This window comes from Alexandromys fortis, unplaced genomic scaffold (genome assembly GCF_014885135.2).
Source record: "Alexandromys fortis isolate MF-2015 unplaced genomic scaffold, M_Fortis_MF-2015_v1.1 scaffold_40, whole genome shotgun sequence".
Lineage (NCBI taxonomy): Eukaryota > Metazoa > Chordata > Mammalia > Rodentia > Cricetidae > Alexandromys > Alexandromys fortis.
In genome coordinates, this window is record NW_026067966.1 from 10,307,118 (window position 1) to 10,320,956 (window position 13,839).

At 44.2% G+C, this 13,839-nt stretch overlaps 1 protein-coding gene across 3 annotated transcripts in view; it reads left to right on the forward strand.

Moving 5' to 3' along the window:
* Positions 1–13,839, forward strand: part of Mdh1b (malate dehydrogenase 1B) — a 37,927-nt gene that overhangs the window by 1,842 nt on the left and 22,246 nt on the right. For 2 of the 3 annotated variants that reach the window (XM_050154338.1, XM_050154339.1), the window contains exons 2-6: positions 3,907–4,019; positions 7,274–7,408; positions 7,585–7,727; positions 8,950–9,446; positions 12,549–12,690. In XM_050154338.1, the coding sequence (XP_050010295.1) occupies positions 3,907–4,019; positions 7,274–7,408; positions 7,585–7,727; positions 8,950–9,446; positions 12,549–12,690 (1,030 nt within the window). Of the gene's footprint in view, positions 1–3,906; positions 4,020–7,273; positions 7,409–7,584; positions 7,728–8,949; positions 9,447–12,548; positions 12,691–13,839 lie in introns of those variants that run through there. The other variant, XM_050154340.1, reaches the window with a different exon arrangement.

Consider the following 13,839-nt stretch of genomic DNA (forward strand, 5'->3'; position numbering starts at 1 on the left):
GAGGGGGCAGGGGACCTCCCTAGTCAGGGCTTCCAGGGGGAGAGGTGGTTAAGCAGATGACTGAACAACTAGCTACCAAGCAGAGACAATGCAGGAAGAAACAGAATAATTTCTGTGTGGCTAACACCTGGAGCAGTACTGGAGTCTGCGGAGCTTACGAAGACAATGTATGGTTGTGTATGGAAACCCAATACACTCAGGTAGTAACTTTGAACCCCTTACTCTTCTGAGTCTTTCTCTGTCCCACCTGCTCCCCCCAAAAAAAACAACATGGAGGTTTATTATGAAAGTTTGGCCTTAATTTAGGCTTGTTTCTAACTAGCTCATGTAACTTAAATTAACCCATTTTTTAAAATATTTATTTATTTATTATGTATACAATAGTCTGTCTGTGTGTATGTCTGCAGGCCAGAAGAGGGCACCAGACCTCATTACAGATGGTTGTGAGCCACCATGTGGTTGCCAGGAATTGAACTCAGGACCTTGGGAAGAGCAGGCAATTCTCTTAACCACTGAGCCGTCTCTCCAGGCCCTTAACCCATATTTTAACCTAATTTCTTCATGCACTTGTTACCACATCTCCATTTTGCCCATCTTGCTTCTGTTGCCACTGGCTTGAGACTCTGCCATTCTTCTTCCCAGAGCTCTCTCTGTCTAGAACGCCCTGCTAAACCTCCTGCCTAACTATTGACCATTTAGCTTTTTATCAAACCAACCCCAGTGACATATCTTCACACAATGTAAAGGAATATTCCACAATATCTGAGAGCACTTGATGGTGCAGATGCCAGAGAACCACGAAGCCACGGTCCCAGTCCCTAGGTCTGGCTGGAAATCATAGTCAAATTTGGTGGTAACTGAGAGGATTTGATAATCATGCAATTGAAATGAGTCGAGTAAGTGCAGGGAAGAGTGCCCTGAGCCGAAGACAGAGGGAGACAACGCAGATCCTCCTGAGGCACGTCCCATAGTTTAGACTTTGACCAAAGTATGTGGAAAATTTTCCTTAAAGATATAAGGCAATGGAATTTTCATCTTACCTGAGTGTTATGGATGCAGCAAAAGGACAGTTAGGAGATTTGAGCAAGTGTAGGAAGCAACGGGTTTAGCATTGTGGTCAATATGAATGGAGAAAAACAAACGGACCAGGGAGCAATCTGAGAGACAAAATGTGTAGAAGAAGATGTCTAGTTCACTAAATGACACAGGAAATAAAGGAAAAGCTAGACTCCTAAACAATGGACAGCTAGGTAGATTGGGGTTATCTGAAAAACTTCTATCAGAAGAATAGGTACTCGTAGTACTTTCTCTCTTTTGAGACAGAGTCTCGCTATGTAGCCCTGGCTGATTTGAGGCTGGACTCAAATTCTAGGTCTTCCTCCAGAGTGCTGGAATTAAAGTATACACCACTGCACCCAACTACCCTTAATATTCTTACATAAGGAGATGGGTTGCCATGACTACTCCAGGAGATTTAGGACTTAGAATTGAAATGACCCACAAGAGATAATTATTGTCAACTGCACTGATTAAACCAGTAAAAGTTTTTAGTTCTTTTATTAATGGCTATAATAAGAGTGAGCTCGTGACTCTGAAAAGTCTCCTGGTGCCCAGGCTCAGGGGTACAGCATTTTTAAAGGCAAAACCTACCTTTTACATCTGTAATTTACATCAAAGTTAGGTGAGGGTCAGAGTATCACTGAAAAACTCATTCCCGGCAGAGCTTAGTAATTATTTCAGACACACCAAGACAATTATTTTTCAATGATGTCTTTTTAGTTATCTTAAATTGCATTAATTACTTTGATTAAAACATCCAGAACATGGTCAAGGTCACGCAAATCCCAAAAGTGTTGGGGGGAGGGGGCGTTGGAGGAGTGGAGGGCTGAGAACTGTTTAAACAAACCCAGTAAGGACTGGAACGAGATGGCGCTTGTCACCTCGGTCGTTTAGGAAGGGAATCCAAGCGCCCGTGACACATTGGGAAAGAGATGTGGACCGTGGGAAAGTGCAGGAGTCTACATAAGGCACTGTGCTTGAGGTAGGAATGGATTGCTACTTGAAAACAGGGAACTTGACCGGCAAAACATACAGAGAAAGTATGAAAATGTGTGCCTTGCAGAACGGTACCATCCAATGGACTGATGAGGAAACAGGAGCTTGCAAAGTATAGAAAAGACTAGCCAGAGATGTAGAAGGAAAACCTGCGGAGTGCACCACCATGCACTCCAGGAATTACGCCACGGGAAGTGGAAACAGGCAAGACTGATAAATACTACCAGTGCCAAGAAGAAAGAATCAAAAACTGCTTATTGTATTAAGGACCTCGGGGTTCTTAATTTTTTTGTATTTAACTTGTATTTAATAAACTTAATATAATAATTACCTAGCATCTTGTATATAATATGAAGTATAATTATGCAAAAATATGTAATGTATACTTAATACAATTTCCTTCCTGGAAATTGTGAGAGATGCTAGGTTATAGTGGAATAATAAATGAATGAAAATATAAGCGCCAAGGACAGAGGATTTTTAAAAGAAGTTTTAATAGAAAGGGGCACATAGAAAGCAATGCCTGGGAAGAGGAGACACGGACTTATTGGAAGGAGAGAGTGAAGTTTAAGTTGAATGCATTTTAAATATTCTTGAAAGGAGACACTAGAAACATAAAAAAGTGTCTAATGGGGTGGGGATAGTTTGTTGAGCAAGGCTTTTCAGAAGACAAAAGCGGGAGTCAGAGTACAAGACCCCTTTCCTTTGGAAGCTTCTCCATTCTTTAGATCCGTTATCTTCCCAGTGATTTCTGGGCAGAAGGAATCCAGATTCAGAAAAGGCAGGTAATTGAGGTCATGCAGAGTGCAGGGCTTTGACAAGCTAACTTCCCAGGAAATGGACAGGATAATTAAACGTGAGCCATGAAGTGGGTTTGAAGTAATTAACAGTGGATTTGAACTAGACAGAGAGGTTTATACATACAGAGGTGTTGAGAAGGATTGATGTTGAGGGGTTCATGAGGTTAAGGAAGGATGTTCCATGGGAGCTGCTGCACTTAGCCTGTCTTCCTAAACTCACATCCACCTGCTCTCTTGGGGAGGTTTAACTTCCTATGTGGCCCTCACTGCAAAGTGTGCGCCTGCAGCTGTCCCTTGGCGCCTGCACCCCAGGTTGATCAGACGCCCTCCCACTGTTATGCGCCCATGTGCTCTGCCTGTCCTTCCTAATGTGCTTGTCTGAGCAGCTCACCCATGATTCTCTCAGATAAGGTCAGCCAGGAAATAGAAGTTAGCTCCAGATGCGTCCTTCCCCCTCAGCTTCCCCACAGTTCTGGACCGTGTGCCACATCTATAGGGGCTGTATTTCCACTCCTTTTACCTTCTGGGGTTGGTTTTATCTGTTTTATGTGTGTGGTCAAGGGAGGGCAGCTTCCAGAGGTGAAGGGAGAACTTACAAGAGTTGCTTCTGTCCTTCTACCACGTGTGTCCTGGACGTCAAACGCATGTCGTCAGGCTGGGAGGCAAGTTCCTTTATCAGCTGAGCCGCCTTCCTGGACCCCGGGGTGGCATCTCATGAGTAGTAGTTCACTGTCAGCATTAGGATGCCACGCTTGAATAGTAAGCTACAGTTTCCTATGTGGTATAGCAGAGTACTGGAGGAGGGGATACATTTAAAACAGTCCCTTTTTTACAACATTTTGTTAGGTAAGATTCTTATCTATGAAATATTTCTTATTTTTATTAATATAACGAAAACTTGAGGTTTGTGTTATAGAAGGTTATTTTGTAATTTTGTTATACTATATTATGGCCATGGTGCGTTCTCTAAGTGTCTGTCAAGTCCTGATGGCAGCATGGCAGGCAACTTGTGTGTGTCAACAGAAAGCTTAGCTCGCTTGAACTCTTCCAGGGAAAGCAAACTGCCCGTACTACGCCAAGGCAGAACTCCTGGCAGACTATTTGCAAAAGAATCTTCCTGATTTTCGGATTTTTAAAATCACACAGCATCCTGATGTGTGGGAGGTAAGAACCTTTACAATTATTAAATGTGTTTATGTGAGAAAGGGTTCTACTTTGACTAAATACTTGCTAGGGCATCGTTTGGGCTTCCGATGATGACTGTATTCTGATGATGATGGATTAATGGCATTTGGATACTAGTAAAAAGGAGTTCCTACTTATCAGCCTCAAAACATGTTCTTTTCTCACACCTAATAGCACAAAGGAGACTCCAATAAGTGGGGTAAATGTGCTGAGTGCACCCGCCCCTGCCAAGAAAACAGGTAGTTCATGTTTAACATGCACTACTCTTAGCCTTTTCTTTCTCCTTCACACGGAGTCATACTGGTATGAGGACCTATTTGAGATATCCGTATCTGTGGCTGCGTCGCCCACTAAACAGACTTTTAAGGTGGTGAATTTGAAGAGGAAGACTTACTGGAAGTCGCTCTTAGGACATCCTAGGAAGAAATGAAGATGGAAGGCAGCAGCATTAGGTGAAGGGGGGGGCTACGACACAGCTACAGCAGAGGCGTCAGCAGGTCCTCCAGAGCGTGCTGGGGATCCCTTCAGAGGCACCCCATGCTAAAGACAGGTAGCGCGCATCAACCAGTCACCTGATGGGCACTGCACCAAGGAAGGGAGCTTACTCTTCGTCAAGGGGAATTTCTTTAGCTGAGGTCAGTCCTTAACATTGGCCTCTGATATCTCTAGTGACTGAGGCCACAGATGCCTTGGTTATAGGCGGGAAGGAGCCTGGACTGTGCCTGACTATCTGCTACAGCCCACCTGCAATGCCTCTGAACCCATGTGCTCCATTAAGGAAATTCACAGCATCTGGTAACAGCTCTACCGGGAAGAAGATCAAGATCTTTCCCTGGGAAGACTTTATTAAGGGAAGGCTTGTTAAGGAACTGTATTCCCCGTTGCACATGGTTTCAGAGCCAAACTGGCGGTCATCTCTCTTCCCTGCCCTCCATTAGAGATCTCCCTCTACCGCTCTAGGCCACTTGTTAGGTGTGATGGCCTACTTCTGTATACTTAGGGGATGTGAGCCCCAGTCCCTTTGAAAGACGCAGCCATTACACTTTGCCCCTTGTATGGTCAAAAGTGAGTATAGCATTGCCAAAGACGCTCAACTTATAACCTGGATGTTAAACATGCTTTACTCTGGGTGGTAGCTGTTGTACAGTCTCCCGATTAGCAGGCCCAGTTACCCCTTCCATAGCAACAACTTCTTTCTTTGCCTGCTGGTCTCTCATCTTACGGCGACCAGTGTCAGCGAAAGCTTAAAGGTGGGATTCTTCTTGTGTCCTCTGCCAGAAAAGCTCCTCTTCAGACTTTTAAAACCTTTCAACTCACACAGACTAGAGTAAAGAAAATTGGGGAAGCATAAATTCTCTAAGAGGGCCCCTGGGAATGACGGTGAACAAGGTATCTCTTAATTCTGCCCCCTGGTTCCTGAATTCTAAGTAGTCTACACTGACGTATAATACATTTTGTGACTGGGAAGAGTGGGGCCGTTCTTGCCATGTGTCAGTCTTCTAGCTGGTCCACAGCTTTGCTGGCCTGCCTTGCCCCTCTCTCAAGCTTGGTGATGCTCAGCACTGTACCCCTTCTATTATAAAGCGATCCCCATGGTTCACAGATAAGTGCAGGACCTAGCGTTGGCAGGTCAAGCATTTCCTAAAGTCTCTGGCAGGGTTTCTGCTGAAAGCCCGAAGAGCAGGAAAGGGCGTTCCCTACCCAGCACGTATGCTGATTTCAGTCTAGACAGATTGTTCGCCTTACATTGTGAAGAGAAGCCAGAGTCTTCTGTTTCTCACAGAGGCAGTTTTGACATCCTCAAAGGATGGTGCCGTCATCAAATGCTGGCACTGGTCTTTGTCGCTGGCTCGCTGATCCTTTAGACATGGTAAGAACTACCTAGGGTTTTAAGACTACAGGCCCTTCTCTTGAACTCTTGCCTAACTTCTTGTGACTGTGCACATCATCACATCTGTGGCTCTGGCCAGTATTCCTCTCAAAGCTGATGCTCTCTAGAGAACATCTCCCCATGCTCTGGGCCTCCATATCTTATCGTCCCAGTTGGCAGCCACACAAGGTTCCTTTTATTTTAGTGTGTTTCTTGTGACTCTGGTGAATTGAGCATTGTCTGCCCCCCCAAAATGTGGTTGATTCCTATATCCTGTGCCCACTAGCCTTTTGAAATTAACTTAAGTATTTATTTATTTTGTGGTAAGGCCTGCATGTGCTAAGATGTAAGGGAAGGTGAGAGAATATTTTGCTGAGAAAATTTGGTGAGTCAGTTCTATTCTTTGACTATGCAGGTCCCAGAAGTGGAATTGTTGGCCGGGCTTGGTGGCAATCACTGTAACCCACAGAGTCATCTCACCAGCCATGCCCTACACCTTTGACCTCTGCTTCCACATCCTCCCTGGCAGGTTTACTATTTCTACATTATTTGAGACATCATTTTCTCCAGACTTTTGACTTCCACTCAAGTAACATACTACCACTATATTCTGGGTCTCCAAGGGGTGTGCCCTCTCAAACTTCTGACTACCAATCAAGTAACACATTACCACTGTATTCTGGGCTCTCCACAGGGGTGTGCCCTCCCAAACTGCAGAAGAGTGAGTCACACTGAAGAAATCTTCCTGCCCACCTTTAGGTTCCGTTCCGGATTCAGGACTCTGAGTATTTGGTCCTACATATTCTTCCAGGGCCTGAAAGAACGAACAGTCTCTTGGGGGTAGATCACATTCTTCCCCCAGCCCAGCATGTCACCAGCCAAGTGGTACAGTGCTTAGAGAGGCCATGTTGGAAATCTCTGTCTTCTTGCTTTGGGGTGAACTGAGAGCATGGACATCTTCAGAACTAGCTAGAAACAGAGTTTGTTTGTGAGATGGCCTTCAGTGGTGGGGCTTTAGGACCGCTCAGTTGTACCTTACCGATAAGAATGCTGTCCTCCCTGCTTCTCAGATCTTACCATTAGCCCTGACTGACCTGGAAGTTCCTATATGGACCAGACTGAACTGGAACGCACAGGGATCCACCTGCCTCTGCTTCCCCAGTGATACAATTAAAGTCATGAGCAACCAGGCTCACCACCATTTTCTATGTTTATATCTTTCCATTTGAAGGTATCTAAATGTATTGTGCACACATAGTAGCATTAAAAGCAAGCTGATCCTTTGTTGTCTAAATCCAACAATACTGAACTGAATTCTTAGGCAGATTTAATATATGACTTTTATTGGAATATTTTTCCACAGGAGTGGCTAGAAGACATTTGTGAAAAGAATAGATGGGACCACAGCACCTCCCCCATTATCTGGAGAGAGCTCCTGGACCGTGGAGGCAAGGGCTTGCTTTTGGGAGGATACAATGAATTCCTGGAGCACGCCCAGGTGTGGGAACTGCATTGCTTATCTGTTCAGACATCCTTCTCTTGACATTATTTTGTGTTTCAAATGTCTTGCTTTCTAAGCCATTGCATCCTTTTCTCCTTGCCTGTTTTCTGTTCTAGTCTTTGTCTGACCATGTTCTGTTCTCTGAGGTTGAGCTTTTCTTTTCTGATATTTAGCTTTACTATGGTGTCACTTCCAGCATGACAACGGACCTGATGATGCTCATTGCTAAAGAGAACCTGGAGGCACATATAGAAGAAGAGGTGGAGAAAAAAACCCTGAAAGATCTCATCACCCCCCTGCAGGTCTGGATTGCCAGGTGAAGCTCCGGGATTTAGGAGTCCGGGTTTTCATTTTTTAGAAAGGACAGTGAGATGGGATTGATTGATTGGTTGCACAATGGAAGAACACCAAAGAATGTTCGAGACGCATGTGTGCATGATTGTGTTCACAGGTCTGGGTTGGTGCATGGACACGAGTTTCTCTATCCTTCAGCACCCATCCCCGTGTAATTTAGGATTCATGTGTGTACGAATCTTCACACGATCCAAACCAGCTTTGCTGGCATGTGTCCTCTGATCATTTCCTCCTCCCTCTTCCCCACCTGCTGGATTCCCATGGTTCTTACTCGTGCACTCACGCAATCCTGATCCCCAAAGTCTTCCTTTTCTCCTTCTAGGGTGTGCTTCTCATTGTCCCCACTTGTCACTTCCTCTTTTTCCATCTCTGCCCTCTCTCTTTGTTATTCTTTCTCTCTGAGTTTCCATCCCCTCTGTCTAACTCACATTGTCCTTCTTGCAATATGTGGTATCCTAACATACACCTGCTTGAAGGAAATATGGAAAATTATGGAAAACTACAAACACTGAAAAGATTCAGAAATTGTACATAGAGATATCCATGACCCTCTCCAAAAGAAAGAACTGAAATGGATATCACCTCAGTGTCCTCCCCAAGTCCCCCAAGAGAAGTAGATGTTCTCAGATGCAGTTTCCAACTCCCCACGGTTGATCCTCACTGAAACAGAAGACTCAGGCACAGTTAGTTTCGGATAGAGTGAACATTCACTGCTTATTCTCGCTGTTTCAGGAAAGCCTTTGCTTTGTGAAACCATGGGAAAGATAGTCTGCCCCAAACTAAAGGCAATCACTCCTAGATGAAGATGGAAAAGGCGGTGGCTAACTGAAGCAGGCACCTTTGTCTTTCCACAGAGAAGCAGAAGAGTCTGAAGGGAGCTTTTGCTGGCTTAGTTATTTGGTCTTGCTTTGTTTTCTGCACGTGAGCAAGCTCTTTCATCTGAAACATCCAATACACCAGTCAGCTCTTACTTTGTGGTATCCCCAGATGCCAGGATGTGTGGGGAGTGAGACGTTCTCATTCCACTTGGGATCTCTAGGCACATCTGTGCAGGTGGGAGGGTTTCCATGGAAACCAGTGACTCATCCTCTGGATGAGCACACACAGAAATATCTGTTAAGAGTAAAACGTGTAAGTGAGCAAAGGACCTAACCATTTTCCATCCAACTTTTGCATTTAATCAGCGCGAGCAATACTGCATGCTACCACATAATCCCCATCTTGATAAGTGGAGAAGTGTTTGGGACGCACAGAGAGATCAGCCTGACCCTGTTTGACCGGGAGCAGATGGAAAGCCACCTGGAAAGCTTAGTGGTGGAAGTCGAGGACTTGGCATCGCCCGTCCTCCGCAGCGTCTCCCTCTGCACGAACACGGAGGATGCCTTCCTCCGGGCCCAAGTCATCGTCATCCTGGACGACAGCACAGACGAGGAAGTGTACACCCTGGAGAGCTGCCTGAGAAGCCGGGTGCCGCTCTGCCGCCTCTACGGTTACCTGATGGAAAAAAATGCTCACGAGTCCGTCAAGGTCATCGTGGGCGGGAAAACCTTTGTGAATCTTAAGACAGCCTTACTTATGCAATATGCCCCTAATATCGCGCACAACATCATTGCAGTGGCTCTGGGGGTGGAAGGCCAAGCAAAAGCAGCAGTGGCCCGGAAGATGAAAACAACCTCAGCCAGTGAGTGAACGCCTACTGTCCTGTTTGTGTTTTGATACATGGGTTCAAATAGTGGGGAAAGAAGGCTGCATCCTACAGGACCACCTAGGGTGTGTGACACAGAAGTAGAAGAGAGATGTAAGGAGTGTCTTAGGAGTGATGGGTGCAGCCAGTGTGGTCCTACCTCATTGGGGGATGCCACTTGATGACACCATCCTCCCCTACCTAGCTTTTTCCTGTACATGTATATTGTAATCCAGTTTAGTTCATGAACTAGAGGCCATAAAAGACTAACAGCAGTAAAGAGTGGTAACCTAATAAGCTAATAATAACAACATACAATAACTAAAGTGACCTAAAAGTTACCCACTGCTTGTTTTGGGAATTTTTCATATAATCAAGTGCAGGGACAGAATTGTAGGTTAGTTGTAGAACTCTTGCCTAGCAGGCCCAAGAGCCCAGGCAAGCACCAAACCTGCTGCATCCTCCATAAAAAGAGAAAGTGTTTATCCTGAGGCAACCCTGGAATGTGAGCCTGTGGATGAGGAGAGGGCCTGTGCACACTTCTCTCCATCCACTTCTGTGACTTTGCCCATCATCATAAAATTAGCAAATATTTGTTGTAATAAGGTATCTATTAGTCAAGTAATAATTTAACCTAATATCCCGCTTTTCCCACAATAATAATGGGGAAAGTAGTGTGTGTTGTTTACAAATTCTCAAGGCTTTGTAAAAACAGCTTTTCCTCCTTTCCCACTTCTGTCCTCAGAGTTATCATGTCTAAAAACAGCAACTCCCTCCTGGAATTAATGTGAAGATCCAAAGGGACAGCATCAGAGTCACTTTTCTGTTGTCACGAGACACCTTGACCAAGGCAGCTTATAAAAGAAAGCATCTAATTGGGGGCTTGATTACAGTTTCAGGGGGTCAGACCATAATCATGGTGGCAAAGAGCGTGGCAGCAGGCATGCTGCTGGAGCAGTCGCTGCGGGCTTGCATCTGACCTATAAACTTGAGGCCCACCCCCAGGGACACACCTCCTCCAAAAAGGCCACACCTCCTAATCCTTCCTAAACAGTTCCACCAGCTGGGACCAAGTAGTCAAACATATGAGCCTATGAGGGCATTTACATTCAAACCACCACAGTCGGTATTTCAAAAGTGCCCATGAGAGCTGCCCGATGCATGGTAAAACTTAAAAGGAGATTAAACCTACAGGTTTATTATATCTAATTAAATTTAGTTATTGATCTTTCAATTGATAGATATCAGAATCATATGAAAATAAGACTGGATCACATTTAGTGTATTTTAGCTCTGCATCCTTAGAGCTGGTCCCTTATGTCTAGGCTAACAGCACCCCTAAGGATGGAATTACAGGCATGCTGGAAACAGAAGCTGGGGAGACAGTGGACGTGAACTGACAGTGGTTTAAGTCAGTACAGTGCAGGATGCCAGCGAGGACCGGACGGTGCTGTCAGCCATCTCTTGGCAGGAAAGCTCAGAATACTTCTGTCTTCATGCATGCAGATTCAACATTTACCCTAAAGCTTATTCTAATACTCTTCTTCCTACAAAAGAACAGACAATTTAATCTCCCGGATACAGATTTTAAGTACATAGATGTGCTGGTTAGTTGTATGTTAACTTGATACAAGCTAGAGTCATCTGAGAAAAAGGAACCTCAACTGAGAAAATGCCTCCATAAGATCGGGCTGTAGGCAAGCCTGTAGGGCATTTTTAAATTAGTGATTGATGGGAGAGGGCCCAGCCCATTGTGGGTGGTGGTCCTCTGTGCTAAAGAAAGCCAAAGGGAGCAAACCAGTAGATGGCACTTCTCCGTATCCTCTGCATCCGCCCCTGCCTCCAAATTCCCGCCCTGACTTCCTTCAATGGTAGACTACAGTGTTGAACTGTAAGCCAGATAAACCCTTCCCATCACAATAGCTTTGCTCATGATCTCATTACAATAGAAACCCTACCTAAAACAATAAGTGAGTGAATAAACAAAATTTAAAAAATTGCGTAAACCCTTCTCCAAAATCAACAGTTGCAAAATCACAAATATTAAATTCCAATTCTTATTTTCCCCAGCTCATATTCTTTTATTTTTCTCCATAGATATATAACTAACAAAAATAACTATGTGGTATTATTTTCTCATTCATCCCCTCTATCCTTTTGGCTGGTTTGTTTTCTCTTAAACCTTGGTTTTTTTTTCTTTCTTTCTTTTGTTTGTTTGTTTTTCTGAAACAAGGTTTCTCTGTGTAGCTTTTGCTGTCCTGAAACTTACTCTGTAGACCAGGCTGGCCCTGAATTCACAGAGATCTGCCTGCCTCTGCCTCCCGAATGCTAGCATTAAAGGTGTGTGCCACCACCACTGCCTGGTCCAAACCTTGTTTCTAAAAGTACCTCCCACGAACAATATAATCACCATTATTTTACAAGTGATGAAACCTCCAGAGGGTTGTCATTTATGTACATTTCTAGTTCAGTCTAGAATCCAAAGGGCATTTTCAAAATCCAAACAGTTGAAAAGCTTCCCTTGGGGCCAGGGAAACATCTCAGTCAGTAAAATATCAGCTGCGACTACACGCATAACTACATGTAACCCTAGCACACCGGGATGGAGACAGGCGCATCTCCAGGACTCACTGGCCGGCCAGCCGCGTCCCTTCTTAAAAGATACAGTGAAGAGTGGCTGAGGAGATTCCCAGTGCAACTTCTAGCTTACACGAGCACGCTCACCCATACACACTTGTGCGTTACACATCCCTGTGGGGGGGGGGTGTGGGAGAGAGAGAGAGAGAGAGAGAGAGAGAGAGAGAGAGAGAGAGAAGTTGAGCAACACAAAGGATACAATTTCCATTAGCGATTTCTCGATTTCTCTCACGGCAGGTTCTTGGTATTGCTTGAATTACCCATCTAGCCCAAGATTCCCAAGGCAGCACTAGTGACAACCAAGCCCTGATAATTAGGGAGGTGAACCCCAGCTTCAGCACAGGCTAGAGAGCTTGGATTCATTGGCTCAACCCTAAAGCAAATATATACAAAGCTTTGCATTTAAGTAAATTTTATATTAATGGTCCTTATTATGATTCTTTCTGATTCTGTTCTGTATAGGCATCAAAGATGTAATAATTTGGGGTAATATCAGTGGAAATAACTACATTGATCTGAGGAAAGCCAAAGTTTATGACTATGACAGTGCTATTAAGGGACCTCCTGGATATTGTCACTCAGTGTTAAACTTGATTTTTGACAGGTACAGTATATTTTTAAGTGAAATATACTAACATTAGATAATAATATAGTGTATATAGACTTAGATAATATTCTAATGATATATAACAGTTGAAAGCACTATTGAAACATCTTGTAAAATTTGCATAAAATAACTTGTATTGTTTATGCACATTTTTTTTGTTTTCTACCAAAGAATCAGAAAAATCCACACAATAGTAATTTATTGGCCCTCATCCCCATTTGATTTGGTTTAAAATCATGAATTTTTACATTTCAAGTCACCCAGAAAGTAGTTTATGTATTCTGTCAAAGTTGTCTCTAAAGTAGGTGTACGCAAAGCAGATGTCAATATAAAGACAGGTGTATATCAAGGAGAAAGTAGTTGAGCATTTGGAGAAAGAGGAGTTGTGAAGATGAGCAGGCCACTGTCAGGTTTACCATTAAGTCCCAAGAGAGGCAGAGCTGAGAAGCCGTGTGTCCCAGGAGCAGGAAACATCATTTATTAGTTGTGTGGCTTTAGGGAAGTTACATCAAATTCGTGCCCCCGCGTCTCTACTGATAGAACGGAAATGGTAACGTGGCCTGTCACATATAGAAGAAATGGGGAAATTAATGAATTCATCTTAGCGCCTGCATACTGATGAGAAAGGCAAGGCAGCCAGCGCTCCCTGCAGCACCGTTCTGATGGCTGCCCCAGCTCCCCATTGCGGCCTTTCCTTTTCCCCCATCCTTTATTGCCCTGCCCTCTTCAGACCAAGGGATGGTATCCATGCCAAGGAACCAGGTGTGCTGGGCTCCCTCTCCTGAAACCCCAGTCCTCTGCATGTGCTACCTGCACAGGGTCAATGTTGCAGGGATCTGGGACCATTCTCTGACTGCCTAATGGGGCAAACCTTGCTCTCATCCAGCTCAGCTCTTTCCTGAGTTTATCCTTCAAGACCATAAAACATGTTACCCCAAATCTCATTGTGAATGATTCACTGTTTGATAAACGTATTTAATTTTAAATGAAGGGTCTGATCGGTCCCAAGAAAGCATCGACATATAATTAATTACTTAGAATAAAAGAAAATTTTTTTCTAGCCTATGGTATCTTTTCAGTGTTCCATAATTTACTACTACACTTCAGACTGAAATTTAATTGTTCCTTTCTGCCCAATTGCATTTC